General features: G+C 36.3%; 1 protein-coding gene across 26 annotated transcripts in view; it reads right to left on the bottom strand.

Annotated features, from left to right (window-relative positions):
- PPFIA2 (PTPRF interacting protein alpha 2) overlaps window positions 1-26,868 on the bottom strand; it is a 507,997-nt gene that overhangs the window by 316,492 nt on the left and 164,637 nt on the right. For 5 of the 26 annotated variants that reach the window (XM_027543256.1, XM_027543257.1, XM_027543258.1 and 2 more), the window contains exon 1: window positions 23,264-23,675. The exons of the other annotated variants lie outside the window; for them this stretch is intronic. In XM_027543256.1, the coding sequence (XP_027399057.1) occupies window positions 23,264-23,344 (81 nt within the window). In that variant the 5' untranslated portion in view covers window positions 23,345-23,675. Of the gene's footprint in view, window positions 1-23,263; window positions 23,676-26,868 lie in introns of those variants that run through there. 26 annotated transcript variants of the gene reach the window in all.

Raw genomic sequence — 26,868 nt, 5'->3', positions numbered from 1 at the left:
CAGGAGGAGAAGGGGACGGCAGAGGATGAGATGGCTGGATGGCATCACTGACTCGATGGACATGAGTCTGAGTGAACTCCGGGAGATGGTGATGGACAGGGAGGCCTGGCGTGCTGCGATTCATGGGGTCACAAAGAGTCGGACACGACTGAGCGACTGAACTGAACTGAACAATATAACAGTGTTCTATACTTAGACCTTATGTCATCGTTCTGGAATGCCAACAATCTATGTGTGTCCATTTAAAAGATGTTTACAGACTCCGATTCTTCTGATTTTTGACCCACACTTGGCTTTAGCAAGACTATATCCTCAAAGGGGAAATAACACAGTTAATACTTAGATTTTCACAAGCTGTGTCTACTTCTAGGCTCTTTTTGGTAAATTTGAATCCCCACATTCCATTCTGTCTCTAACATCAGAGCCTTAACCCGGTGATTTTGATCCTGGGTTTCATCTGACAATCACTTACATTTTCTTCACTTTCCCAAGAATTTATAAGCCCCTATGGAAGACAGAGAAAGAGTAGCATGCTTTCAATCACTGATGCTAGAAGGTTCTGAACTGTTCATTACAATGCTCCTATGGAATAGCAATTCATTATAGTCCTTAAATGTATTAAATTATTTTTAAAATGTACGGCTGTTAAAGAAGTTTTAGTTGACCCTAAGATCCTAGAATGGTCAATATTTCTTTCTAACTTAAAATACTCTAATATCTTAACTGAAAGAAAAACCAAATCCAATCTGTATACTGTTCTAGGCTGGAAGCATTCTCAGCAGGAATTGTACCTCTGACTTTCACCCTATCATTAGAGCTTTACTTAATTTGCCTGATCTGTGATCATGATTTTGGCTTGCAATTAGACAGATGGCATTCAATTGCACATTTAATGTTACATCTTCTAATACTGCAATACAAAAATAGTTATCATGGGCTGCATATCCATTTTCTGTAGACACCCAGGAAAAATAACTTTCACATTTCCTCTTTTATCATCTACTTCTGTGCAGCCAGAAGGTTGCATGTCACGCCTTACCATCTGTTGATGTATTGCTTATTAATATATTTTTGTTTTAAATCAGGGAATTAATGGAAAATTCTAGATAATAAGATTCTATTTAATAGCAATTTATTATCTTTTTTAAGAAATTAAAATATATCTAAGACTAAAACTTCACGAAGTATTATTGACTTTTTTTTGGTGTTTCAGAAGGATCATCAGTATTTTAAGATTACTTGTATTAAAAAAATCTTAGATAAATCCCACTAAGTAGAAAATGGTAAGAATTAGAGGAGGATGATTCTTATTTTTATGCCACTGTGTTCAGCTTCCCAGACATAAATGTTTACATCCTTCTATTGAATGCAATGATAATAATTTGCAATTATCAACTTACCAATTACCTTTTTAGTAATATGAGCCTTAGAATAGCCTTCAACTTTCCAGTTCCCATGAACAAAATACAGATTCATTTCTACCTGTGTAGTTACCATGACACCTCCATAGATGTTGTTGTTCTTGTGGGAAAAAACCTCTATTCCCCTGAGAAGGCTTACATTCATGTCCAGTTACAGAAACAAAGTCCTAATTTAATTTATTCTTTTGTGCTTCACACTGCTCTTACATTTGCAAAGCTTAAATTGCTTTGGTAAGGCTTTGTGTTCCTGAGGTTAGATGACAGGATACCCAGTTTCTTTTGATATTTTCTCCTGTTTTCATGGAACTGTATCAAAACTAATTTGAATGCTAAACAAACTAAAACCAAACTGTGGGGTCTTGGTTCTGAAAACTGACAGAATTCTCTTGAAGCAATGTGTGTATATATTTAAATTATCTTCAAAATATGTAGGAGGTTGAAGAATATCCTCTAGATTTAAGTATGCAATGTTTGTGAGATCACTGATTTTAAAATCTCCTTAAGATTGTTAAATTTCTCTCTTACTGTAGATTTGTGAACTTCCACTTAATAATTACTTTTTCAATATTCCCATTTCCAAATGGAAATAGTTCATGAAACTAAAGATAAATGTAATTAAGAAAAGTGGAAACTGAGAACTTCATCAAAGTGATGAGGACACCAAAACAGAGAATATTTCACACTACTTTTCTCATTAACTAGGTCTTATGACAAAGCAGATAGTTATAAATCCACCACTACTGTTGGACAGGCAACCGGTACAAACATGAGAATCCATGAGAAATTTAAATTTCCACTTAAGCTTGTCAATCTCAGATCATACATACTAACCGTCCTTATAGAATAGATATTTATGAAATATTGAGTTTGTGGTCAGCATCAAGATAGGCTTCAGTTAAGAAAAGTGAGGAAAAACACACACTGGCTCTGTTCTCTGGATTTCAATTTAAAAAACCTAATACACATATGTGTATAATTATGTACTGAGAAAACTAGCATCAAAGAGTGTGGCACTTATAAAGCTGTAAAACAGAGGAACTTGACATTATCTAATGAGTTAGCAATAGCTGTTTTCCTAGTTAGGATCAGGTCCAGTTGACATAAAAATTACAAAAAAGGGACAGAAGCAAGAAAGAAGTTCACTGCTGTGTCATATAAAAGACTGATTGATGTATGTGGTCCAAGGCTAACTGTGGAAGTTCCAATAAGATGGAGGCCCATATTCCTTCTCTTTTTTTTCTCTCAATCTGAGCATGGGCTTTTACCTCATCATCAAATATGGCTGCGTGAGCTCCAACAGTCAGCTTTGCATTCCAACTATCAATAAGGAGTAAAGTCGGGAATGGTGCCTTTCAACTCTTTAAAAGAGCTTCCTAGAAGTATTGCACAACTAGTCCTATTATATTAGTGGGTAAGAACTTGGTCATATAGTCATACCTAGCTTTGAGGAAGGATGATATAGTCACATAAGATATCACTAATTAAAAATTGAGCTACTTAAATAGAGAAGATAAAAATACATATTTGGAGGCAAGTAGCTGGAGAAGGAAATGGCAACCCCACTTATTGCCTGGAGAGTCCCAGGGACGGTGGAGCCTAGTGGGCTGCTGTCTGTGGGGTCGCACAGAGTCAGACACGACTGAAGCGACTTAGCAGTAGCAGCAGCAGTATTTACCATAACTTGCTTGGGAAAATGACTTTGAAAATGAGGTTTGCAGAATGCATAAATGTTAAACAAGTGGTGTGAGGAAGGGGACAGTGAAGCGTATTCCCAGCTGATGCACAATCCACATGACTACATAGCCTCCAACGTGGCTGGACATAGACTACTTGTATTTAGTATCCTTTTAAGTAGGAGAGAAAAGAACTTCTCTCTTGTAGGCAATGCTATTTTGAGAATTTAGAGATATGCAATTCGGCTGAATCCTAACTGTATCTAAAATAACAGCCCTTGCTAACCCTTTAGACAAGTTCCAGGTTCTCTATTTTACTATTTTGAGCCCAGCACATCATTAGTGTTTTTTGCTTTTTCACTAATTACATTAGGTTTATTCTTATGAGTTTATATAAGCTTCGAACATTATTACAGATACATAAGGAAATAAATCTAGTCAAGATCACATAAATGTCATAAGAATGAGTACATATATATATATATATACACACACACACACATATATATATACATACACACACATACATAAACATTCTATAAGGGGATCTGCTTGAAATACTTTTTGTTGAGCTACAGCAAAAATTTTGAAAATGTTTAGATAATAAAATCTCATATTTTAGGAAATATTTATCCAAAAACATATGCTAAAATAAGTCAGTTTAAGTGCATATGTTTTCTTCTGATATATACATTCTCCAAAAATATCCCCGCCAATATATTTTTTGAGGAGAGGGGATTAGAAATTTATCGAAAACAATTTCAAATACTTTTAAGCTAATCATTTGTTTGCTGACAAACCCAGAGTCGACAGGTATAGTTTTAAAGTACCACTGCCGATACTAAAATTTCACATAAACACTATCAAACCTCAAATATGAGAATTCATGCTATTCCAAATGTTGTTAGGATAATAAAACGCGTTACTAACCAGGCTATTTTAATCTGTATATTTACTTAATAGAGGTTCAATTTTTTCCAAGCAAAATGCTATTTTATTCAAGGAAAATAAACATAGTATATCTTATCCTTCATAAAATAATTAACTATCCAGATTACAAAAATAAACATGCCTCCATTTAGGGAAAAAAAAAAAACCTATAAATTAATCAAAATATTCCACTGGGGGGAAAAAAAATCCTATAGAAGATTGCTTCTTTTTTCTTCCAAATTTCATTTTTGGACTGGTTATCCACGGCCTGAAAAGCTTCTGTCCTATATGCATAATCTTAGCAAGCAAACATGATCTTCAATTGCATGACTTTTTTACTAAGAAAAGTCATTGGTAAGTACCAGAGAGCATATATATATTTATTTAACTTCCATAAAATGGGATTACATTTATGGATTTAACATCCATAAAATGAGATTACACCAGATGAGCTGCCAGAAGAGTACAAAAAAGAGAGGTTAAGGTACTTGCTGATAAGCAGTGTATACATGTATTTTGTAAACATCTTAGAAAAGACTTTCTGAAAGAAAGGCCAATGAAATAGTTTTCATGTGAAAGATATTGATGCTGTAAGACTGAAGTATTTATGAAGTAAAACAGGGAGGTAAGTGAAAAGCAAAGATAAATTAAGTGGAGAAAGAGCAAGTTGGTTTGGGTAGGAAAGCTCTGTGAGGGGTGATGAGATATATATAGACAAAATTGCTTACTACGAACTTGCTTAGAGATGACAAGGTTGCCTTGGGGGTTGTGCTAATCATCTAGTACTAAATTGAATCCTAAAATTTAGCGTCTTAAAACAATAGTGATTATTTATTATTCATTATTTTGTGAGTCAGGAATTTGGGGATGGCTCAGTTGGGAAGTTCTACGTTGGGGCATCTCAGAAGGTTGCAGTCAGAGACTGATCTGGGCAGCAGCCGTTTAAAGGCTTGACTGCAGTACCAGAGGGTCCACTGCCAAAGTGTTTCAATTGCATGGCTGGCAAGTTAGTGCTAGCTCTTGGCTAGGGGCCTCAGTTCTGTGGGCATCGCTTCAGGGCTTCTGGAGCACCCTCACAGCATGGCAGCTGGCTTGTGAACAATTCCAAGACAAGAAGGTAGAAGCGGCAATGCCTTCATAACCTCATTTCAGAAGGCATATACTTTTGCTTAGGCCACATTTTATTCACATAAGGGCAGTTTTAATTTCATGAAGGAGAGGTCTACACAAAAGGCATGCATTTTAGGAGGTGAGAATCACTGGTGGTTATCCTCACAGTCAAAAACCAAATCAGGGATCAAAACATCGACCTCTGCTTTACTGATTATGCCAAAGCCTTTGACTGTGTAATCACAACAAACCGTGGAAAATTCTTCGAGAGATGGGAATACCAGACCACCTGACCTGCCTCCTGAGAAATCTGTATGAAGGTCAAGAAGCAACACTGACAGCATGACATGGAACAGCAGACTGGTTCCAAATTGGGAAAGGAGTACATTAAGGCTGTATACTGTCACCCTGCTTATGTAACTTATATGCTGAGTACATGATGAGAAATGCCTTGACTGGATGAAGCACAAGCTGGAATCAAGAGTGCTAGGAATAATATCAATAGCCTCAGATATGCAGATGACACCACCCTTATGGCAGAAAGTGAAGAGGAACTAAAAAGCCTCTTGATCAAAGTGAAAGAGGAGAGTGAAAAAGCTGGTTTAAAACTCAACACTCAAAAAATGAAGATCGTGGCATCTAGTCCCATCACTTCATGGGAAATAAATGGGGAAACAATGGAAACAGTAAGAGACTTTATTTTCTTGGAATCCAAAATCACTGCAGGTGGTGACTGCAGCCAGGAAATTAAAAGACGCTTACTCCTTGGAAGAAAAGCTATGACCAACCTAGTAGAGACATTCCTTTGCCAACAAAGGTCCATATAGTCCATATAGTCAAAGCTATGGTTTCCCAGCAGTTACGGATAGATGTGAGAGTTGGACTATAAAGAAACCTGAGTGCTGAAGAATTGATGTTTTTGAACTGTGGTGTTGGAGAAGACTCTTGAGAGTTCCTTGGACTGCAAGGAGATCCAACCAGTCCTTCCTAAAGGAGATCAGTCCTGGGTATTCATTGGAAGGACTGATGCTGAAGCTGAAACTCCAATATTTTGGCCACTTGATGCGAAGAGCTGACTCGTTGGAAAAGACCCTGATGCTGGGAAAGATTGAAGGCAGGAGGAGAAGGGGACGACAGAGGAAGAGATGGTTGGATGGCATCACTGACTCGATGGATATGAGTTTGAGAAAGCTTTGGGAGTTGGTGGTGGACAGGGAGGCCTGGCGTGCTACAGTCCATGGGGTCACAAAGAGTTGGACACGACTGAGCTACTGAACTGAACTGAACTCCATGCTTGGTAGTTTACCCATTTTTAATCTGCATAAAATCCCTGAGAGATAGCTTTTACTGTGTTCATTTTATAGTGAGAGGACTAAAATTGAGTAGTTGAATAACTTGCCCAAAGTCACACAGGTAGTTAGTGGCAGGATATATGTTGATCTGATTTCTAATCTTACACTCCTTTATCCATGCCATGAAGTCTCAGAAAATATTGTCCATTCTAGGATGATTCTGCTGGATGAAAAAATGTCTGCATGGTGACTGCTGCACCTCTTAAATGCAGCGTAAAGTGCATGAGACAGAGACATTAATCACCACAAATAATTCAGGTATTTTTAAGGTATTTTGTATTTAAAATATACTTGATGATGATACTTATTTTATAATATTAGAATAAGATTGCTATCTCTTCATTGAAGCTAAATTCAATATAATCTTGAGACAGCTATTAATAAACCTTAAGAACCAGAGATCAAATTGCCATCATTCGCTGGATCATCGAAAAAGCAAGAGAGTTTCAGAAAAACATCTATTTCTGCTTTATTGACTATGTCAAAGCCTTTGATTGTGTGGATCACAATAAACTGGAAAATTCTGAAAGAGATGGGAATGCCAGACCACCTTACCTGCCTCTTGAGAAAGCTCTATGCAGGTCAGAAAGCAACAGTTAGAACTGGACATGGAACAACAGACTGGTTCCAACTAGGAGAAGGAGTACATCAAGGCTGTATATTGTCACCCTACTTATTTAACTTATATGCAGAGTACATCATGAGAAATGCTGGGCTGGAGGAAGCACAAGCTAGAATCAAGACTGCAGGAAGAAATATCAATAACCTCAGATATGCAGATGACTCATCTCACATGCTAGTAAAGTAATGCTCAAAATTCTTCAAGCCAGGCTTCAGCAATATGTGAACCGTGAACCTTCTGATGTTCAAGCTGGTTTTAGAAAAGGCAGAGGAACCAGAGATCAAATTGCCAACATCCGCTGGATCATAGAAAAAGCAAGAGAGTTCCAGAAAAACATCTATTTCTGCTTTATTGACTATGCTAAAGCCTTTGACTGTGTGGATCACAATAAACTGTGGAAAATTCTGAAAGAGATGGGAATACCAGACCACCTGACCTGTCTCTTGAGAAATCTATATGCAGGTCAGGAGGCAACAGTTAGAACTGGACATGGAACAACAGACTGGTTCCAAATAGGAAAAGGAGTTCGTCAAGGCTGTATATTGTCACCCTGCTTATTGAACTTCTATGCAGAGTACATCATGAGAAACGCTGGACTGGAAGAAACACAAGCTGGAATCAAGATTTCCGGGAGAAATATCAATAACCTCAGATATTCAGATGACACCACCCTTATGGCAGAAAGTGAAGAAGAACAAAAGAGCCTCTTGATGAAAGTGAAAGAAGAGGGTGAAAAAGTTGGCTTAGCTCAACATTCAGAAAACTAAGATCATGGCATCTGGTCCCATCATTTCATGGCAAATAGCTGGGGAAACAGTGGAAATAGTGGCTGACTTTATTTTTCTGGCCTGCAAAATCACTGCAGATGGTGATTGCAGCCATTAAATTAAAAGATGCTTACTCCTTGGAAGGAAAGTTATGACCAACCTGGACAGCATATTAAAAAGCAGAGACATTACTTTGCCCACAAAGGTCTGTCTAGTCAAGGCTATGGTTTTTCCAGTGGTCATGTATGGATGTGAGAGTTGGACTGTGAAAAAAGCTGAGTGCCAAAGAATTGATGCTTTTGAACTGTGGTTTTGGAGAAGACTCTTGAGAGTCCCTTGGACTGCAAGGAGATCCAACCAGTCCGTCCTAAAGGAGATCAGTCCTGGGTGTTCATTGGAAGGACTGATGTTGAAGCTGAAACTCCAATACTTTGGCTGCCTGATGTAAAGAGCTGAGTCATTGGAAAAGACCCTGATGCTGGGAAAGATTGAGGGCAGGAGGAGAAGTGGATGACAGAGGATGAGATGGTTAGATGGCATCACTGACTCAATGGACATGGGTTTGGGTGGACTCCAGGAGTTGGTGATGGCCAGGGAGGCCTGAGGTTCATGGGGTCACAAAGAGTCGGGTACGACTGAGCGACTGAATTGAACTGAACTGAACTGAAACCAAACACAAAATAGGACTTTCTTCATGACAGTTTAACATAATTTCCCTACGAACTTGTAACTTTGAACTTGCAAATATATCTTAACATAAGGGCAGATATTTTATGAAAGCAAAGTGATACTTCATAGGCCTTATTACTGAAATTCCGCTGAGGGCATAATCATCAAACACACAAGGGCTGTGTTCTTGGTATTCAAGATTAGTTAGTCAATGAATAGCAATCATGTAACACCACCTTTCTAATGAACATTTATTACTTTAATCAAATTTGATTAAAAAAAATTTTTAATAGAACTGATCACTTTTACTATGGTAGATAATTTAAAGGTTTTATTTCATTTTACACAGTTTCTGGGTTACAGATAAATCATTAACTACTAACAGATGAGTATCATTCTTGACACATCAATATATTAAGTCTGAGTTTGAAAAATTCCTTGACAAACACATGCCCTAAAGGAGAAGTAAGGTAAAGGTCATCATTACGGAGGGCCAGTCCTTGATATAATTAGTTTATTTTAATGAAAAAAAAAAATGGTTTGGAATCTTCACAATTAGTACTTCAACTGAACTTATAAATTGGTCCAAGAAGAAATAACTAAATGACTTTATCACAACCAATCAAAATCATGCCTTTATAAAACAGAAGAATAATTATTTATAACTAGAAAAAGGCCTTGTGGATATTTAACCTTCTACCCAGCAGTTGTCTTTCAAATAGAAAGTACCATTTATAGTGCTGAAAGAACTCTATCTCCTCCTGTCCACTGTTTCTCAATGTGTGACATTTCTGTACTGACATCAGCTGGAATTTTGTTTAAAAATTAAGATTCCTTGGCCCTTACCAGATTTTCTGAATCATCTCTGGGGGCGGTAATATGGTAGCTTGAATTTCTGGATAATTACGTATTCTAAAGTTTGACAACCCATATAACAGCTCTAAGTATTTTTATTATGATCCACAACAGAAGAAGAATAAAATAAGCTGTTGTCAATAACATAAAATCTGAAAGCCCAGTTTCCATTCCCAGAGAGAATGTGCATTGACAGTATGAAGTAGCATAGCCTTGGAAAACAAAGTATTTCATTCAACTCTTTGATACTTTAATAAGAATAATACTAAAAATTATGCTGTAAGTACTACTGTGTTGTATCTGTACTTGTTGAACCCCATGGTAAACAATTCACTTGACCTTAATGACAACCTTTGAGGACAATATTCCAATTTCATTTACAGATGAAACAACTGAAGTTAGACTATGTCACCTGTTTAGTAGGTGGCAGAGAATGATTAATACTTAGGTCTATCTGACTTCAAACTGCTATAATATAGCACTATAACTGGAGTGGCTTGCCATTTCCAACAGTCAGTAAAGAATCTGCCTGCAGTGCAGGAGACCCAGGTTTGATTCCTGGGTCAGGAAGATCCCTTGGAGAAGGAAATGGCAACCCACTCCAGTATTCTTGCCTGGAGAATCCCATGGACAGAGGAGCCTGGCAGGCTACAGTCCATGGGGTTGCAAAAGTCAGACACGACTTAGCAACTAAACCACCACCACTACTACTCAAGCCTGATAACTTTAGGAAGATATTAGATATTCAAAGAAAATTGAAGCTGATGTACAGCATGGTAATATAGAATATCAAACAGATTGAAATGGAACATCTAAGTGTTACATGCAGTTCACATGAAGTGCATTGATCCTGACATCATTTAGTAGACATTAAATAAGAAAGAATATATTTATGTAAAATTTTGGAATGTTAAAAATTTTTTTCCAAAATTTTTACAAAACTTATTTTGTTAATTATATCTTCTCTCCACCAAAAAAAGAAAACAACATCAAAAATAATATAAACATGTGCTCACGTGCACATGTGCATACACAGACACTTAGGCAACATAATGGGGTTAATCACCTCTCTTCTCTTGGATAATTCATATTTTATAGTGACAATGTCAAGTTTAATTGACATAGTCTCAACAGAAAGCTTGGTATAAAAGGTAACTTGTAACTTCTGAGATAACGACATGTATCCTTTATATAGTCAGATACCTATTGCTACTGCTGCTAAGTCGCTTCAGTCCTGTCCAACTCTGTGTGACCCCATAGACGGCAGCCCACCAGGCTCCCTTGTCCCTGGGATTCTCCAGGCAAGAACACTGGAGTGGCTTGCCATTTCCTTCTCCAATGCATGAGAGTAAAAAGTGAAAGTGAAGTCGCTCAGTTGTGTTTGACTCCTAGCGACCCCATGGACTGCAGCCTACCAGGCAAGAGTACTGGAGTGGGGTGCCATTGCCTTCTCCACTGATACCTGTTAAGCACTCACAATTTGTTCACCTAACGAATATATATGGTGTCCTTAAGGAAATCATAGTATAATGGGGAAACTCTACACCTACTTAAATTTTGTGTGTGTGTGTGCTCAGTCTCTAACTTGTGTCCAGCTCTTTGCAACTCCATGGACTGTATCCAACCAGGCTCCTATGTCCATCAGACTTCCCAGGCAAGAATACTGGAGTGAGTTGCCATTTCCACCTCAGGGAATCTTCTCGACCCAGGGATCGAATTCGTGTCTCCTCATTTTCTGTATTAGAAGTGGATTCTTTACCACTGAGCCACCTGGGAAGCCCCTACTTAAATTAGATTGGTGTTAAATAAGTAAGCACAGCATTTTACAGGATCTCACCAAGGATGGTGGTGAACCTAACTGGGAATTGTGACACATTCATGAAAGACACACACTGTACTTGGTTTGAAAGAATGAGTGAGTTTGGAACAAACATAGAAAAGGGGGAAAGAAAGTTTTAGGACCTCTGAGGAATATAGAGATGCAATTGCTAATTTTTTTGACTTAAAGGAAGCCTAAAATCTGTTTGAGCACCACAGTCTTTTGATAGTATACCTCATTATAAGTGAAGTCGCTCAGTCATGTCCGACTCTTTGCGACCCATGGACTGTAGCCTGCCAGGCCCCTCCATCCATGGGATTTGCCAGGCAAGAATACTGGAATGGGTTGCCATTTCCATCTCCAGGGGATCTTCCTGACCCAGGGATTGAACCCGGGTCTCCCTCACTGCAGGCAGACTCTTTACCATCTGAGCCATCAGGAAAGCCCATACCTCATTAGAGTAAATAGAAAATTGCTGGGACCTAGGTTGAACAAGCCAGATAGAAGGTTAATACATACAGATGATGGCATGTTTATGATTAAGTGAGATCCAGGTTGGATAAAACAGACTTTATCTCTCTTGAATTAAAATCTTGGGAATGGAGAGAATACATGTAGTGTTAACCTATTTAGTGACAGCACTGTGAACAGAATACTCTTCAATTTATTCCAGTACAAAGATGCAAAGCTGTTCTGATTCATATGTTCTCTTCTTCAGAATGTCTTCTTTGTGCACTTGGATGCTTCCTATCTGCTTCCTATGTTCTATATTTCTCCTTAGCATTTATCAACATCTAACATATGATACCGGAGAAGGAAATGGCAACCCACTCCAGTACTCTTGCCTGGAAAATCCCATGGACGAAGGAGCCTGGTGGGCTGCAGTCCACAGGGTCGCTAGGAGTCGGACACGACTGAGCGACTTCACTTTCACTTTTCACTTTCATACATTGGAGAAGCAAATGGCAACCCACTCCAGTGTTCTTGCCTGGAGAATCCCAGGGATGGGGGAGCCTGGTGGGCTGCCATCTATGGGGTCGCACAGAGTCGGACACGACTGAATCGACTTAGCAGCAGCAGCAACAGACTATACATTATCCTATTTATTTTACTGTTTCATCCAACTAGAATATAAACTTCATGTTTTACTTACTCACTGCTACACATTATCCTATTTATAATCCATTTCCCCACCCCCCCACTGAATATAAGGTGATTTTTCGCTTGCTCACTAATTTATCCAATGCATAGAATAGGGGCAAGCACTTAGTTGACTGCATGAGTCAATAAAAGTGCTTCCCATATCATTCAAATATTTCTCTTTTGAATAACATACCGCAGTCACTTTTTGTTGCTTGAACAGAGCCTTAACTGAACTTTGTTTTTAAATGTACAAAATGCTTTCAAGTACATTTTCTCATATCAACCCTGCAAAATATATTTATTACTCTCATTACGTAAAGGTAAAGAAATTGAATCTCAGTGAAGTTTAATAATTTTTGTATATGTACCCATTTCAAGTTGCAGCTATGAGACTCCAAGAGTCTCACTTGCTCCCTGCTTTTTGTACTCTGCCTCACGTTGAAAATCTCCAATACAAATGTTCCACTGAGATGTCAGTGACAACTGCCCACTTCTGTGTTTCATCACTCGAACAGACTCATTTTCTATATTCAATTGAAACCTTTTCTGTTTTTATTCAGACTCACGTATTCCTGAAGTTTTCTCACCACATATGCTGAACAACATCACTGTATTCAAACCGAAAGAACATCTCTTTTGAGTGGCAATGAAAGTGAAGTCGCTCAGTGGTGTCCAACTCTTTGTGACCCTGTGACTGTAGCCTGCCCGGCTCCTCCATCCATGGGATTTCCCAGGCAAGAATGCTAGAGTGGGGGCCAGTTCCTTCTCCAGGGGATCTTCCTGACCTAGGGATTGAACTCAGGTCTCCCACATTGCAGGCGGACTCTTTACCGTCTGAGCCACCAGGGAATCCTAGCAGCAGAGATGATGTCTTTTTTCCACATTTCTTTCCCTGACTACAGAACATCCACAATTTTTTCCACCTTTTCTTCAAAGATCTGTTTTTCAATAATAAATTATGCTGGCAGCATTCTGTATTAAAGATTTATCTCTGTATTTAATTTAAAGTATTGTACCCTAACAGGCTATATATAATGAAATTACATTAATGTAATGTGAAAAGTAAGAGTAATTTTCTGGATAATCTAGTTTGGGGCATTCCATGTATATGATTGTAATGCTGATCTTTCCCCACAGAGGCACAAAGTCTCCTACATTTTCTTTAGCTTATAATAAGTTACTATTGTATCCTTATTACTTACAATGTTTTATTTGCTCCATTTAATCTTTAATATTACATACAGGCAAAATATTTAAATAAATATGAGAATTACCTAATAGTGCTAACTACACTAACTTTATTTCAGTTGTAATATTTCATGAGGTAAAAACACCTTTAAATTTATATTATTAAAGAACATCTATTCATTCTACTTATATTTTTGGAGAGCTTACTAAGTACCAGGCATGATAGAATGCTCTGGGAATCACTGTTAAATAAAATATAATTTCTCAGAATTTATGTTTCTAACAGTATATTATAGAAACATTGAGTAAAGTGTAATTTTTCAGTGAGTTTTTTTCTTTAAAAAATGAAATTTCAATCAATTACTTCCTATGTTCATTAAGACCGAAGACTGACCTACACTCAGTTCAACCTTAATCTCATTAGCACTCTGATTGCTTGATTTTTTTTTTGCCACATTTGCCAATATTTATTCTCATTCCAATTTCCATTTAGGGAGATTAACAAGAAACTCATTTATTAAGACTGATCCAACACTATGCTTCCAATCCTGGCTCAATTCTCGTTCTACTTGACATCTGTTATCTCGGGCTCAGCCATCTTCCTCTCTCTTGATCCATTTTCACTTTGTTCACCTTATTTCTCAGAAGATGAAGCTTTCTTCCTTCCAAGGCCAATGTTGCAGTTCTTCCTTTACCCTCACCGTTCTTGATTTCTCTAGTCTTCTCTACCCTCTGAGGATACATATGTACACGGTCAAAGGAAATACATAGTTTCTTTCTTGTTTTGCAAAATAGTTTTTGCTTACATTTGAATCAGTTCTAATGAGATGGATGAAACTGGAACCTATTATACAGAGTGAAGTAAGCCAGAAAGAAAAACACCAATACAGTATACTAACGCATATATATGGAATTTAGTCAGATGGTAACAATAACCCAGTGTACGAGACAGCAAAAGAGACACTGATGTATAGATCAGTCTTATGGACTCTGTGGGAGAGGGAGAGGGTGGGGAGATTTGGGAGAATGGCATTGAAACATGTATAATATCATGTATGAAACGAGTCGCCAGTCCAGGTTCGATGCACGATACTGGATGCTTGGGGCTGGTGCACTGGGACGACCCAGAGGGAGGGTATGGGGAGGGAGGAGGGAGGAGGGTTCAGGATGGGGAACACAGGTATACCTGTGGTGGATTCATTTCGATATTTGGCAAAACTAATACAATATTGTAAAGTTTAAAAATAAAATAAAATTTAAAAAAAAAGTAAAAGTTGAATGTTTAGTATATAGTAAAACAATAGTCATTGCTCTTTTCAGAATACCATGCTAGCTCAGGAATGAGACTATTTGTGAAAGTCTCTTAGAGGAAGTATTTTTTTCTTCATGATCACCATCTTCATAAGGTTGTACTGAATAAGCATGAAATTACCTAAATTATAATAGTAATATCTATATAAACAACCTCAGATATGTAGGTAATACCACTATAATGGCAGAAAGTTAAGAGGAACTAGTCTCTTGAGGAAGGTGAAAGCGGAGAATAAAAAAGCTGACTTAAAACTTAACATTCAAAAAATGAAGATCATGGCATCCAGTCCTATCACGTCTGGCAAATAGATGGGGGAAAAGTGGAAACAGTAATAGATTTCATTTTCTTGGGTTCCAAAATCACTGCAGATGGTGACTTCAACCACTAAATTAAAAGACGCTTGCTCCTTGGATGAAAAGCTATGACAAACCTAGACAGTTTATTTATTACAAAGCAGAGACATCACTTTCCTGACAAAGATCTGTATAGTCAAAGCTATGGTTTTTCCAGTAGTCATGTATGGATGTTCTTGAAAGTGAAAGTCACTCAGTTGTGTCTGACTCTTTGTGACACCAGTGAGAGTTGGACCATAAAGAAGTCTGAGTGCTGAAGAATTGATGCTTTTTAACTGTGGTACTCGAGAAGACTCTTGAGAGTTCCTTGGACTGCAAGGAGATCAAACCAGTCAATCCTAAAGGATATCAACCCTGAATGTTATTTGAAGGACTGGTGCTGAAGCTGAAGCTCCAATACTTTGGCTACATGATGTGAAGAGCTAATTCACTGGAAAAGACCTTGAAGCTGGGAAAGATTGAGGGCAAGAGGAGAAGTGGGCAACAGAGGATGAGTGGTTCCATGGCATCTCCAACTCAATGGACATGAGTTTGAGTAAACTCTGGAAACACTGAAGGTCAGGGAAGCCTGGTATGCTGCAGTTCATGGGGTTGCAGAGTCGGACACAACTTAGTGACTGAACAACAACAACATATAAACCCTTAACGTCAAAGTATTTTCAGAGAAACAAACAATGTGCTATTATTTTTGGATAATTTTCCACAAGGCAACTCTAAGAGTTTTGAGCATAGAAATCTGGTGTTTTGCTCATTATCACTAAAGTCTGGCATAATGGGGATGTAGAACAAGGTGTATCAAATGATTTTACAAACTAATATAAGAGAATTAATTTTAGATACTCTTCAATTTACACACAAATTCATTCATTCAGAAAACACATACCATCTATACGACAAGCATCAGGCTAGGTGTCAATAAACAAATATAAGTAGTTAAGTAAAATAAATTTTATGCTTTTCTGGAGTTTAGCAAAGACACACACAAAAAGGCAGGAGCCTCTAAATTAGATTCCGAGGTGATATTCAAGGAGAGGTAATTAGGAAAAAGCTTTCAAACTGTATTTGCAAAATAAACCAAGCACACACACTCCAAATGACAGTAATTCTGGGAAGTCAGTAGGTTCAAGGATTTCATGCCCAGCCCCATCGTTCTACCCAATTCTCCTCATTCTCTGCCAAAGTCTTTTCATCCACTTCCAGTTTCCCCTAACCCTGTAAACAGACGACTCCCACATTTACGTCAACTCTTCAGACAGACCTCTTTCCTGAGAGCCAAACCCGTATTTCCAACTGTCTATTCAGTCTGCCCACAACCAAACTCAATATATTGGTTTTCAAAACTACTCTTCCTCTATATTTCTCTCTCCCTCAATAGAAACTTCGGAGGTAATCTTGCCTTTTGTTGTCTTGTCTCCTATATTCAGTATGTTAATGAATTTTTAAAATCTCTCTCTTAATGACTTTTCCCTCACCCTTAACATCTCTTAGTTCATACCCTTGCCACCTCTAGTGTGTTTTGCAGACCCCCCTTTGGCTCCTGCTTCTGTTGTGACTGCAGCTTATTGACCTCTTACTAACTAGCAGGCACTATGCTCCCTGAATTAAATACTTTATCTTAGTGAAAGTGAAGTCGCTCAGTCGTGTCCAACTCTTAGCGACCCCATGGACTGCAGCCTACCAGGCTCCTCCATCCATGGAATTTTCCAGGCAAGAATACTAGAGTGGGTTGCCATTGCCTTCTCCCTCAGTAGAGTACATGTACACAAATAGAAACAGAGAAAATGAACCTAAATACATGTCTACCAAATAAAGAAGTCAGAGAGTGGAAAATGTGCTCCCAGCTAATTCTGTACCTTTCATGACCCACTAGTCGCCTTGATTTGGGCAATTCTGTCCTCCTGTAAGTCAGGCATAGGAAACATGGTACCTTGGCATCAGTTCAGTCGGTCAGTCGAGTCCGATCTTTGCAACCCCATGAATTGCAGCATGCCAGGCCTCCCTGTCCATCACCAGCTCCCGGAAATCACCCAAACTCATGTCCATGGAGTCGGTGATGCCATCCAGCCATCTCATCCTCTGTCATCCCCTTCTCCTCCTGTCCCCAATCCCTCCTAGTATCAGAGTCTTTTCCAATGAGTCAACTCTTCTTAGAAAGTAAAGTGAAGTCGCTCAGTTGTGTCCAACTCTTTGCTACCCTGTGGAGTATAGCCCACCAGGCTCCTCCGTCCATGGGATTTTCCAGGCAAGAATACTGGAGTGGGTTGCCATTTCCTGACTGAAGGGAAAGGAAATTGACAGTAGGGACATTAATTAGGGTGCTCAACTCTTAAGAGCACCCTAATTAAATGTCCCTACTGCCAATTTCCTTCTCCTTCAGTCAATACTTGAAAACTTAAGTTATTGTAGCTAAGTATATAAGTGAAATACATTTGTGGACCTCATGCTGGGAATTTTACCACCATTTATATATTCCTATGGGGAAGTCATTCTAGATGAGGATACATTCTTTTCAGTCTATAATTCAATTCAACACCTATTTACTAATTACAGTTTTGTGCTGCACAGTCTCTTAGTGTTCGTGATTTAACAATGAAAGAAAAAAAAAAAAAAAAAGAGGACAGAAGGGCCTGTCCTCACAGAACAGATAGCGTAGCCAACATCTATTAAACAGAAACCTCTACAGATGGAAGAGATATGATCTCCTATGGGGAGCCCAGGAGCTACTCATTGTTTTCTATGGTTGGTCTCACTAATGTAAAGAGCATTCTTGTGTAAATAAAGGTGTGTATTAAGCAAACACTTCCCCCCTTGGTTTCCCTTTTTACCTTCCAGCACAATTTGATTGGCAATTTGATTACTATAAAAACATATTTCTAACTAAAAGAAAAGTGTCAATAAGGATTAAATGAGATGTAACTAAACAAGAATCTCAAGTTTAAAAACTCAGTGAGTCTGAAATACAATGTTTTGAAGAAGTAGAGCTAAATTTCTATAAGTTTTTGAATTAATAGATCAACAGAGGATTAGGAATTATATACCTCGAAATAATTTTGCTGATGTATTTCACCATCAACAATTTCAGCAGAAGAACATAGGGGAAAGAGTATGGAATTTTGGGTTCAGTAACTCTGGATTCAGACATATATCTTATATTATTAACAACTACTTTAAGTACATTTTTGAGCATCAGTTTTTTCTATCTCTAAAGCAGGGAAATCATAATTTCATAATTCCTCTAGGTTTGTTTTTTTTTTTTTTACTTTGGAAAGCCACTGAATAGTTTTTGCTGTCCCATCAACCAGCCAAGGCATAATCCAGTATTCCAGCTAAATGGTAAATTGAAGCCTATCATTTCTCATTGAAAATCCTTGAATCCTAAGTTCAAGTTCCTGAGGATCTGGACTTGACATTCAAACCTACCTTTATGTTCTTGACTTTGGACATTGACTTTTAGCCATTTCCTGTCTCCAGTTTATGTTTTAGTTATATTAAAGTCTGCCTTTCCCACACACCAAGAAGTTGTCAGTCTACTTGCTTGAAAGACTTATTGCGTTGTCTCTACCATTTATAATCATAATCATGACTGCATATAATTGGGTGACAGAGAAAAAGCTTGGTTCTCTCACTGAGCTGGGGAAGTCTGCCAATGTTACTCTATAACCCTAGAGCCAAAGGGTCTGTCTTATTTCTATTGGGCTACTTTGCTTTCATTTTCTATTAAATACAGAACATGTTCCAAGCATACTGATAGATATATTCAGTGCATTTTTTAAAAATATAAACAGTAGGAAGTTAATATAATGTGCTTCAAATAATATGAGTAACAGTGGATTCCCAGGTATTAAAAAAAATGATAGAATATGAAAAAATCTGTTTTTTTCCTCTGAAAAGCCAGAATTACCTCAACCTCATATAATCACAAAGATATGGTACCCCACGCTAATTATCAGTAATATCTTTTGAGTGAAATTGTTCATGCAATTGAGATTTTCAATTTGCCTATTACTCTTCTACATATTTCAAGTAATAGTATCTGCTAAATTAAAAATTATACATTAAACAATTTTAAAGTTCTTTTGATAAAGTATAAAAAGCCTCAATTACTAAGGAATTATACATAGGTATAAAGAAAAAAATTTCAAAAATGTTTTGTCTAGCTGTAAAAGAAATCTATTACAAAAACAATGAAATTAAAACTTCTCTGAGAACCATAATGTAACTGTTATTTATTTTGAAGAACCCAATGATGGTACTCAAAGGCTTAGTTTTAAATACATTTACCTTTAAATATCTTTAGCTACTTCTCTAATAATATATATATATATCAACAAATGCTTATATAGTTTAAACAAAAAATTATAGTTTTTGTGTTGAATTTTCTAATTTTAATCATTTACTTTCCAACAAGCCCCACTTTTTATACAGGGATAATAACTATATCCATTTGCTAGGGATGTAGATGAATAAAATGTTCTCAGTGATTAAAACAAAGCATATTAAGTACTCCTGTAGTGATATAAACAAGCAAATGATCAAAGAAAATGTACTTAATACATCATGAATAAATCAGGTGAATGAGTGAAGGGGAGGTAGCATTTAAAACAAGTCTTTAAATAAAAACAACTTTTCAATAGACAGGTTCAGTGAAGAGGCAAAGAACAGAAGCATACAGACAATTTTCTGGGAAAGCAAGTCAAGAAAGCAGTATGTTGCATGAGCTCCAGACCAGGAAAAGCTTCTTTATAACAAACTAAAGAAATGAATTTTACTCTCTAAGGACAGGGGACACAAACTATTCTAAACATGGAAATGGCACATTAATATGTTTCCCCGCTTTGTGGCAAAGTGTCTTTCTCTTGTTTTCAGTGGGTGCCAGCGGGCAACAGAGTCAAACACTTTCACACATTCTTGGCAGTACATGTTATTAATGCCAGGATTAAATGGCAAAGAAATATATCCTAAGCAGAAATAATTGCTCTGTGGGTTCAATAAATCAAAACTGGTCCATCAGAAATTAACTCCTTTGGTTTGAGGAAGTGGTTTGCACACCACTTTTGCCTTGTTTTTGAAAGGAATATGCCATTTGTTACTTGCTGTGCCTGAAGGCTTGCATAGAGTTCAATGAATAAAACAGGTAAGTGTAGAATGAGGAAGCATTAATAAGCTCAGAAGAATGTATTCCTCCTCCCTACTGTCTCTAGCAACTACTGACAAGCACCCCTCGAATCTTAGGATTCTGCAGACAGTATGAAACCTCTAGATGAAGATACTTAATTTCTAGGAAATGACGGGGTAGCTTGGTGGTCATCAATACTTCTGGGAGAATTTACACATTATGTCTTGGTTAGCTTATCTACAGGTTTAGTAAAATATAGTAAATAGTTTTACTTGCAGAAATAGAACTAAATATGAAATGATGTTAGGACATCATCTTTTATGGACATAAAATTAAAAATAATTTATTGCATTCATATATATACTTTAATTTTGTTTTAAAGTAGGTTTCCCATTTGTACATATTTGAGGACCATAGACTGACAGCTTTAATCCATTCAAATATTATAATTAATTTTAATTTTTGTCAATCAAAAATCATTCTAGACAACTATACTCTAGAACTTGAATTTTTGGAGGCAAGTTACTCACTAAATATATAGTGCAAATTGGGTGTTGGCATCATTCAGGGTACAGGGACCTCTGAATGAAAAATGCAGATTCAAGTATTTTCATAGTATATAGAACTGAGATCTCACTTATAAGGAAATTAATTTAAATTAAGTGTTAGTCTATACAAGATAGTATTTGCACATGTGAATAGAAGTGTAAATGTATGTGACTAATTAAAATGCAATGAAAAATATAGGCTTGTAATTAGAATATCCTTCAGCTTCTTATTTGTCATCTTTTTACCTTTAAACAGTTCAGGTCAACTATGTTCTAAATCTTACTTTTAAAATTTGATATTATACAATTTCAGCAAAAATGACAGGATAGTTTAAACATCTGATGAGAAGATGGAACTGAAACTCAATATTATTCATGCTAAGCTATCTTAAATGTTTTTGCATATGTTAACTCTTGTGCTAGAATTAATTTAAGAAGGTAAGCATTAAAATCTCAGTTCCTTGATGCAGAATCATTTCAGAAATGCATTTATGCCATTCCATAATGAGAACCACTTTCAAAAATCTAACTAATCATTTCCACAAGATATACTTCTGACAAATGGTCTGTTATTTTACAGCATCTCATTTCTCATGACAGTACCACAATCAAAACTACATCACCTTAAAATAGGCTAATGTATATATAAATAAGAAAGATAATCCTGCATAATTCAGTCCCTTGAAGACAAAAGCAAAGAGTTAACTTTTATAAGCCAGTTTTCATGCTTTAAAAACCATCCTTCTCTTCCACCAAAAGCAAAAACAAACAATAGCAACAAAAAGGTAAACACACAACGCCTGTCACCACAAATGTCAGGATCAAATACCTTTCTGTGATTTTAAAAATGTAGCAAAATAGATCTCATATTTGTCAACATTTCTATTTTATCTGAAATCTTACTGCTTTTTACATGAATTGTTATAACATCAGCAAAAAAAAAAAAAAAAAAGAGTGGTTAAAAATCATTCCAGTGTGTTTTCAAAGAAAATCACCTGTCAGGAAATGTGTCAGCAAGACCTGCTGAAAGAATTGTAAAACGCCTGTCATGACTGAGCATATGGAATTTACTGACCCTTAAACTTTAAGAGACTGAAGCAGAATACCCAATGTCAAAAACTGCCCCTAAGAGGCAGCTACAGGATATTGTAAGGAGTGTTTATATCTCAGTGTACGGAGAAGAAAAAAGTAATAATTCTGTACAAGAGCCCCAGGGCAGTTGCATTTTGAATCACTTCCACAATAAGCTGATCGCCACTGGGAAGCAAAAATATTCTGTAACAGCACAGACTTGCACTATCAGTAGACATCAGTGTAAAGCAGGAGAGGCAACAGGATTAAAAATAGAAGTATAAGAAGGAGGAGAGAGAGAGAGTAATTATATCTACTGCTAGAGTGTGCAAAGGCAGGAGATTTTAATAAATCATATGTGCATTTATTCAGAGCTTCTTTTTACAAGAAATATTACCTCTACTACATTAATTCTCTAGGTTTTTGCACTTATTTTTTAGTACATTATAACTTTATAGCTAAAATAATTAAATGCTAGGCTGTTCATATTCCCAGAGTGTAAAATATACAGAGAAGAGTTTCATTCCCCCTTTTAATCTAATGATGATATGATTGAACTACAAAGTAAACCTTAGCACTGAAAAATGCAATTTGAGGATAAAAATGAGGTAGAATATGATTTACTTTAGACGTAACCATTTTCTAGACTGATGACTGATTTATTCAAAGGCAACTGAAAGTCAGTAACAGCTTTGTAACACACATTTACATTTATATTGTAAATCATTTTGACTTTTTGATAATACAGGAAATCTTCCATCTTAATGAGTTTCTACTTTACCTCAAATAGAAAGAGCATACTAAACATGACACTTAAGCTACTATATTATTGATTAATTTTATATTGCACTCATAAAAGTAAATAACAAGAGTCATGTTAAGCTATGTATAAGAAATACAAAATTTTTCTAAGCCTACAGAACATAGTTTGCAAAGTTCCATAAAATGTCTTTTAATTTTATCTTCTCTGTAATATATCAGGGAAGGAACTTAATAATTTTCACCATATTATATCCATAAAGAACAATTTCAGGAGACTATCTCATAAACCTTGTAAATATGATAATACAGCAGATTTAAAAATCCTTGTGAAAATTAGTTCACTATTATTTGGCTTGAATTCACAGAGAATCATAATGCTATCTAATTTCCATATCAAAAAACCTGGATTAAAAGGACATGCACATTTTCTACATCTTACATCCTCTTTAATACTTTCCATTTTGCAGTTTTCCTTCCCTTATTTTTCTCTTTATTAAAAGTTGGACTATGGATTAACTCCCTAGGTAGTGAAGCCATTTAAAGCACACTTACTTGAAAAGTATAAAACCGGGTCCCATTAGGAGGATGCACTTTAGGGGAGCCAGAAACGGTGTTCATATCCGAGAAGATCATTTCTGATCAGAGAGACAATATAATCCACAAGGAGCTACAGATGCAGAGCAGAGAGCTTAGCACACAGATAAATCTGTGCATGCATTGAGGGAGGCTAGAGTGTAAAATGAAACCTGCTCCATCCTTCTTAGATACACAGTGATAGCATTTTGAATCTTTCTTCTACGTTTGAAATCTAAGCTGAAAGGTCATCAGCTACTGACCTTTTGTGCAGCTAGTTCTTTAGAACATACAGTGTTTAAAAAGAAAAAAAAATTAAAACACCGAAGGAAAAAAGCAAGAACCAACAGTAAATGGAGCTTGTGCAGAATCTGGCAGTGCTGTGGACCTGCCCATCTGTTCTCAGTGATAATCACCTCCCTCCACCACAGTCTAGCAGAGTGATTATGCTAAATATCCTGGTTAACCAATAACATACAGTTTCAATTCAGGGAAACATGCACGGTGTAATTCTGAGGACCTCTCCTGACTAACCTGAAGCGTGTTTCCTACACCATTTAAAGATATATCTAGTAACAAAACATAATTTCATCACGATTATTTCTGTACCTTTCTAAATCTCTTTGTTACTCATGTATTTTCAACATGATTTTAAATTTTAAAGCCTTTAAAAAAAAAACAGTTCTTTTTAAATTGTATAAATTGTATAGATCAAATCATATTGCAGCTGGCTAAAACTTTCTGGGGCAAGGCATATAATTCAGTAATGCTATATAATCTAGGCATATTATCAAATAAAATGTATCAATTATTTTTAATTTCTGCTTTTAAATAACATCATGAATATGAATGTATCATTGCTTTCTTATTTCCCTCACCTTAATTAAAAAAATGATATCATAATAAATGCTTTATAAAGTACCATACATTTATTCTAAATAATTACAACTTTATCTCAAACATGTAGAAAATAATTAATAAAACATACTTTAGATACATGAAAATTTTGACCCAAACTCTCAAAATATTGATTATAAATATTTAGACTGTGTTGTGATGCATGTCCATTTTTCTATGTCTTTTTACACAAATTGCTCAGTCTGTCTAAAGGATCATATTCAGATGACTTTACACTTTTCAGAGGTAAAAATAAACATTCCATTTACACATGGTTCAAAAGTGGAGACTTCAGGAGGACAGAGATTAAAAGGAACCAAAAAATGTGTCTTTGGGAATGTATCTAAGATGACATAGTTATTCACAACCAACCACCAGGAACTAACTGTTCTGAACTTGAAGACTATAAAAGTAATATGCTGGTGATGAGCTCTCAAAACTTAAATTACTATTCCTTTTTACTTTTGAATTTCTAGTTATGATTCTAATTCATAATATCAAATAGTAGAAAATAGAAAGAAATTCTTAATTCCTAGAATTCCTATATTCTGGCAAGTTATGTAAGTAGGTAACTGTTTACTTACCAAGCGACTAAACAAAGCAGAAGATAATGTGTTAAATTAATGCTTAATTGGGGGATAATTTTAGATTTATAGAAAAGTTGCAAATGTGTCCCTCACCCAATTTCTCTAATTGTCAACATCTTACATTACTATGGTACATTTTTTAAAACTAAGTAACCAATACAGAACATTACTATTAATGAAACTTCAGACTTCGCTTGGATTTCACTAGTCTTTCCAATAGTGTCCCTTTTCTGATCTACGTGCCAGTGGCGGGTACCACAGTTATTTCGGTTTTTGTTTTTTTCCATAGTTTCCTCTGGTCTGTGACAGCTTCTAAGCTTTTCCATATTTTTCAGGATCTTGAAGACTAGAAAGAATTTCTGGTCAAGTATCATGTAGGGTATCTCCCAATGCTTGGTCTGATGTTTTCCTCAAGATTAGACTAGGTTGAAATGGCAACCCACTCCAGTGTTCTTGCCTGGAGAATCCCAGGGACGGGGGAGCCTGGTGGGCTGCCGTCTGTGGGGTCACACAGAGTCGGACACGACTGAAGCGACTTAGCATGGGTTTTGGAGAATACTAGAGGGGTGAAGTGTCTGTCTCATCACATCATATTAATAGTAGTGAAGTGACCTCACCACATCATATTAGGCATGAACGATATCCACATTTTACTAGCGATGTTAACTTTAGTCATTTGGTTAAAGAAGTATTTGTCAGGTTTTTCAACTATAAAATTACTCTCTTTCTGTTTCCATACCCTATTCGTTGGAAGTTGTTCACTCTATTCTTTGGAAGTTGCACACTCTCAAAGAAGAAATATGGAGAGATGAAATTAAGCTTTACCTCCCTGAGGGGAGAGTATGTATGTATATTATATGGAATTCTTCTATACAGAAGCCTTGCATCTCTCCTTCGATTATTTTTTCAATTATTTATTTATGTAGGCATGAACTCAGGTATGTTTATTTCATACTTTGGATTATAATACAATTTATTTGATGCTTAAATTGTCCTAGCATTGGTCACTGGGAAATCCTTCAGGCTGGATCCTGTTTCCCTTCGATATGTTCCCATCTTTTTTTTTTTTAGCCCAAATGATTATTAAAAAAAATTTTTTTTCTGGTATAAATATTATTTGCTAAGATTACTTTTAGTCTCCTTAACTATAACTCTAATTACTACTGCAAGTTTACTTGAAAAGTCATGTTTTCCTTTTCCATTTCTATGTTAAGTAGCCATATTATTTCATTCCTCAAATTAACTGCTTTTCCCCTTCTGATTTCTTAGCCCACGTGGGATTTGTTCCATTGATGCTCAAATAACTATACACACATACTAGTTGTGGTAATCAGTGGTGTGTATATATATATATATATATATATTTTTTTTTTGGTTCTTCCCTTTTAAAGATAAATGTTGGGATCATATTTACTGTTAAGCATGGGGTCATGTAACTCCTGCTCCCCAAGAGTTCTGAGTGGGAAAATGTCTCAAAAGAGATGAAGAGAAGAATATATATGTGAAAAGGCACAAGATGGCATAGAAGTAGAATGACTGGGAAAGCATGGCTGAAAATATTGCGGGGCATAAGAAGTGACCCTGCTAGGTGTTTTTTTTTTTTTTTTTTTTTTTATAGAAACATTTGCTCATGTGAAATTAGTAAAGAGACTTAGTCAACACCCTTTTCCTATGAAATCCAGTGAAATTAGAACATACTTGTCTTTTAAAAATATAAGAAATGTAGAGACATATTCTCTTACTTATAGTTAATTACTTTTCCAAATAGCTTTCCAGGATGATTGTGGCTTGTCAAGAAATTCCATACTTAGCTTGACTGTTTTTGAATTAAATTAAGACTATGTTAAGTATTAACTCAAAAGTTTAAAGAGTACATTATTGTTCTGTAATATAAAATTTAATACACTAATGGTAGCAATCATCAGTTTCCAGGCAATATTAACCACAGGATGGGTAAATATGTCTGTTTCAATTACTACACACAGATCATTCCCTTAAATCTCTCGAGATCTATCTTCCACAAAGAGAAGTAAATTAACAATATTAACTCCAGACGGCTTAATGCCAGCAATCTCAAGTGCTTGAATTTTTACAGAAAAA

The sequence above is a fragment of the Bos indicus x Bos taurus genome, chromosome 5 (assembly GCF_003369695.1).
Source record: "Bos indicus x Bos taurus breed Angus x Brahman F1 hybrid chromosome 5, Bos_hybrid_MaternalHap_v2.0, whole genome shotgun sequence".
Lineage (NCBI taxonomy): Eukaryota > Metazoa > Chordata > Mammalia > Artiodactyla > Bovidae > Bos > Bos indicus x Bos taurus.
Note: the sequence above shows the minus strand (reverse complement) of the source record. Positions and strands in the feature narration are given on the sequence as shown.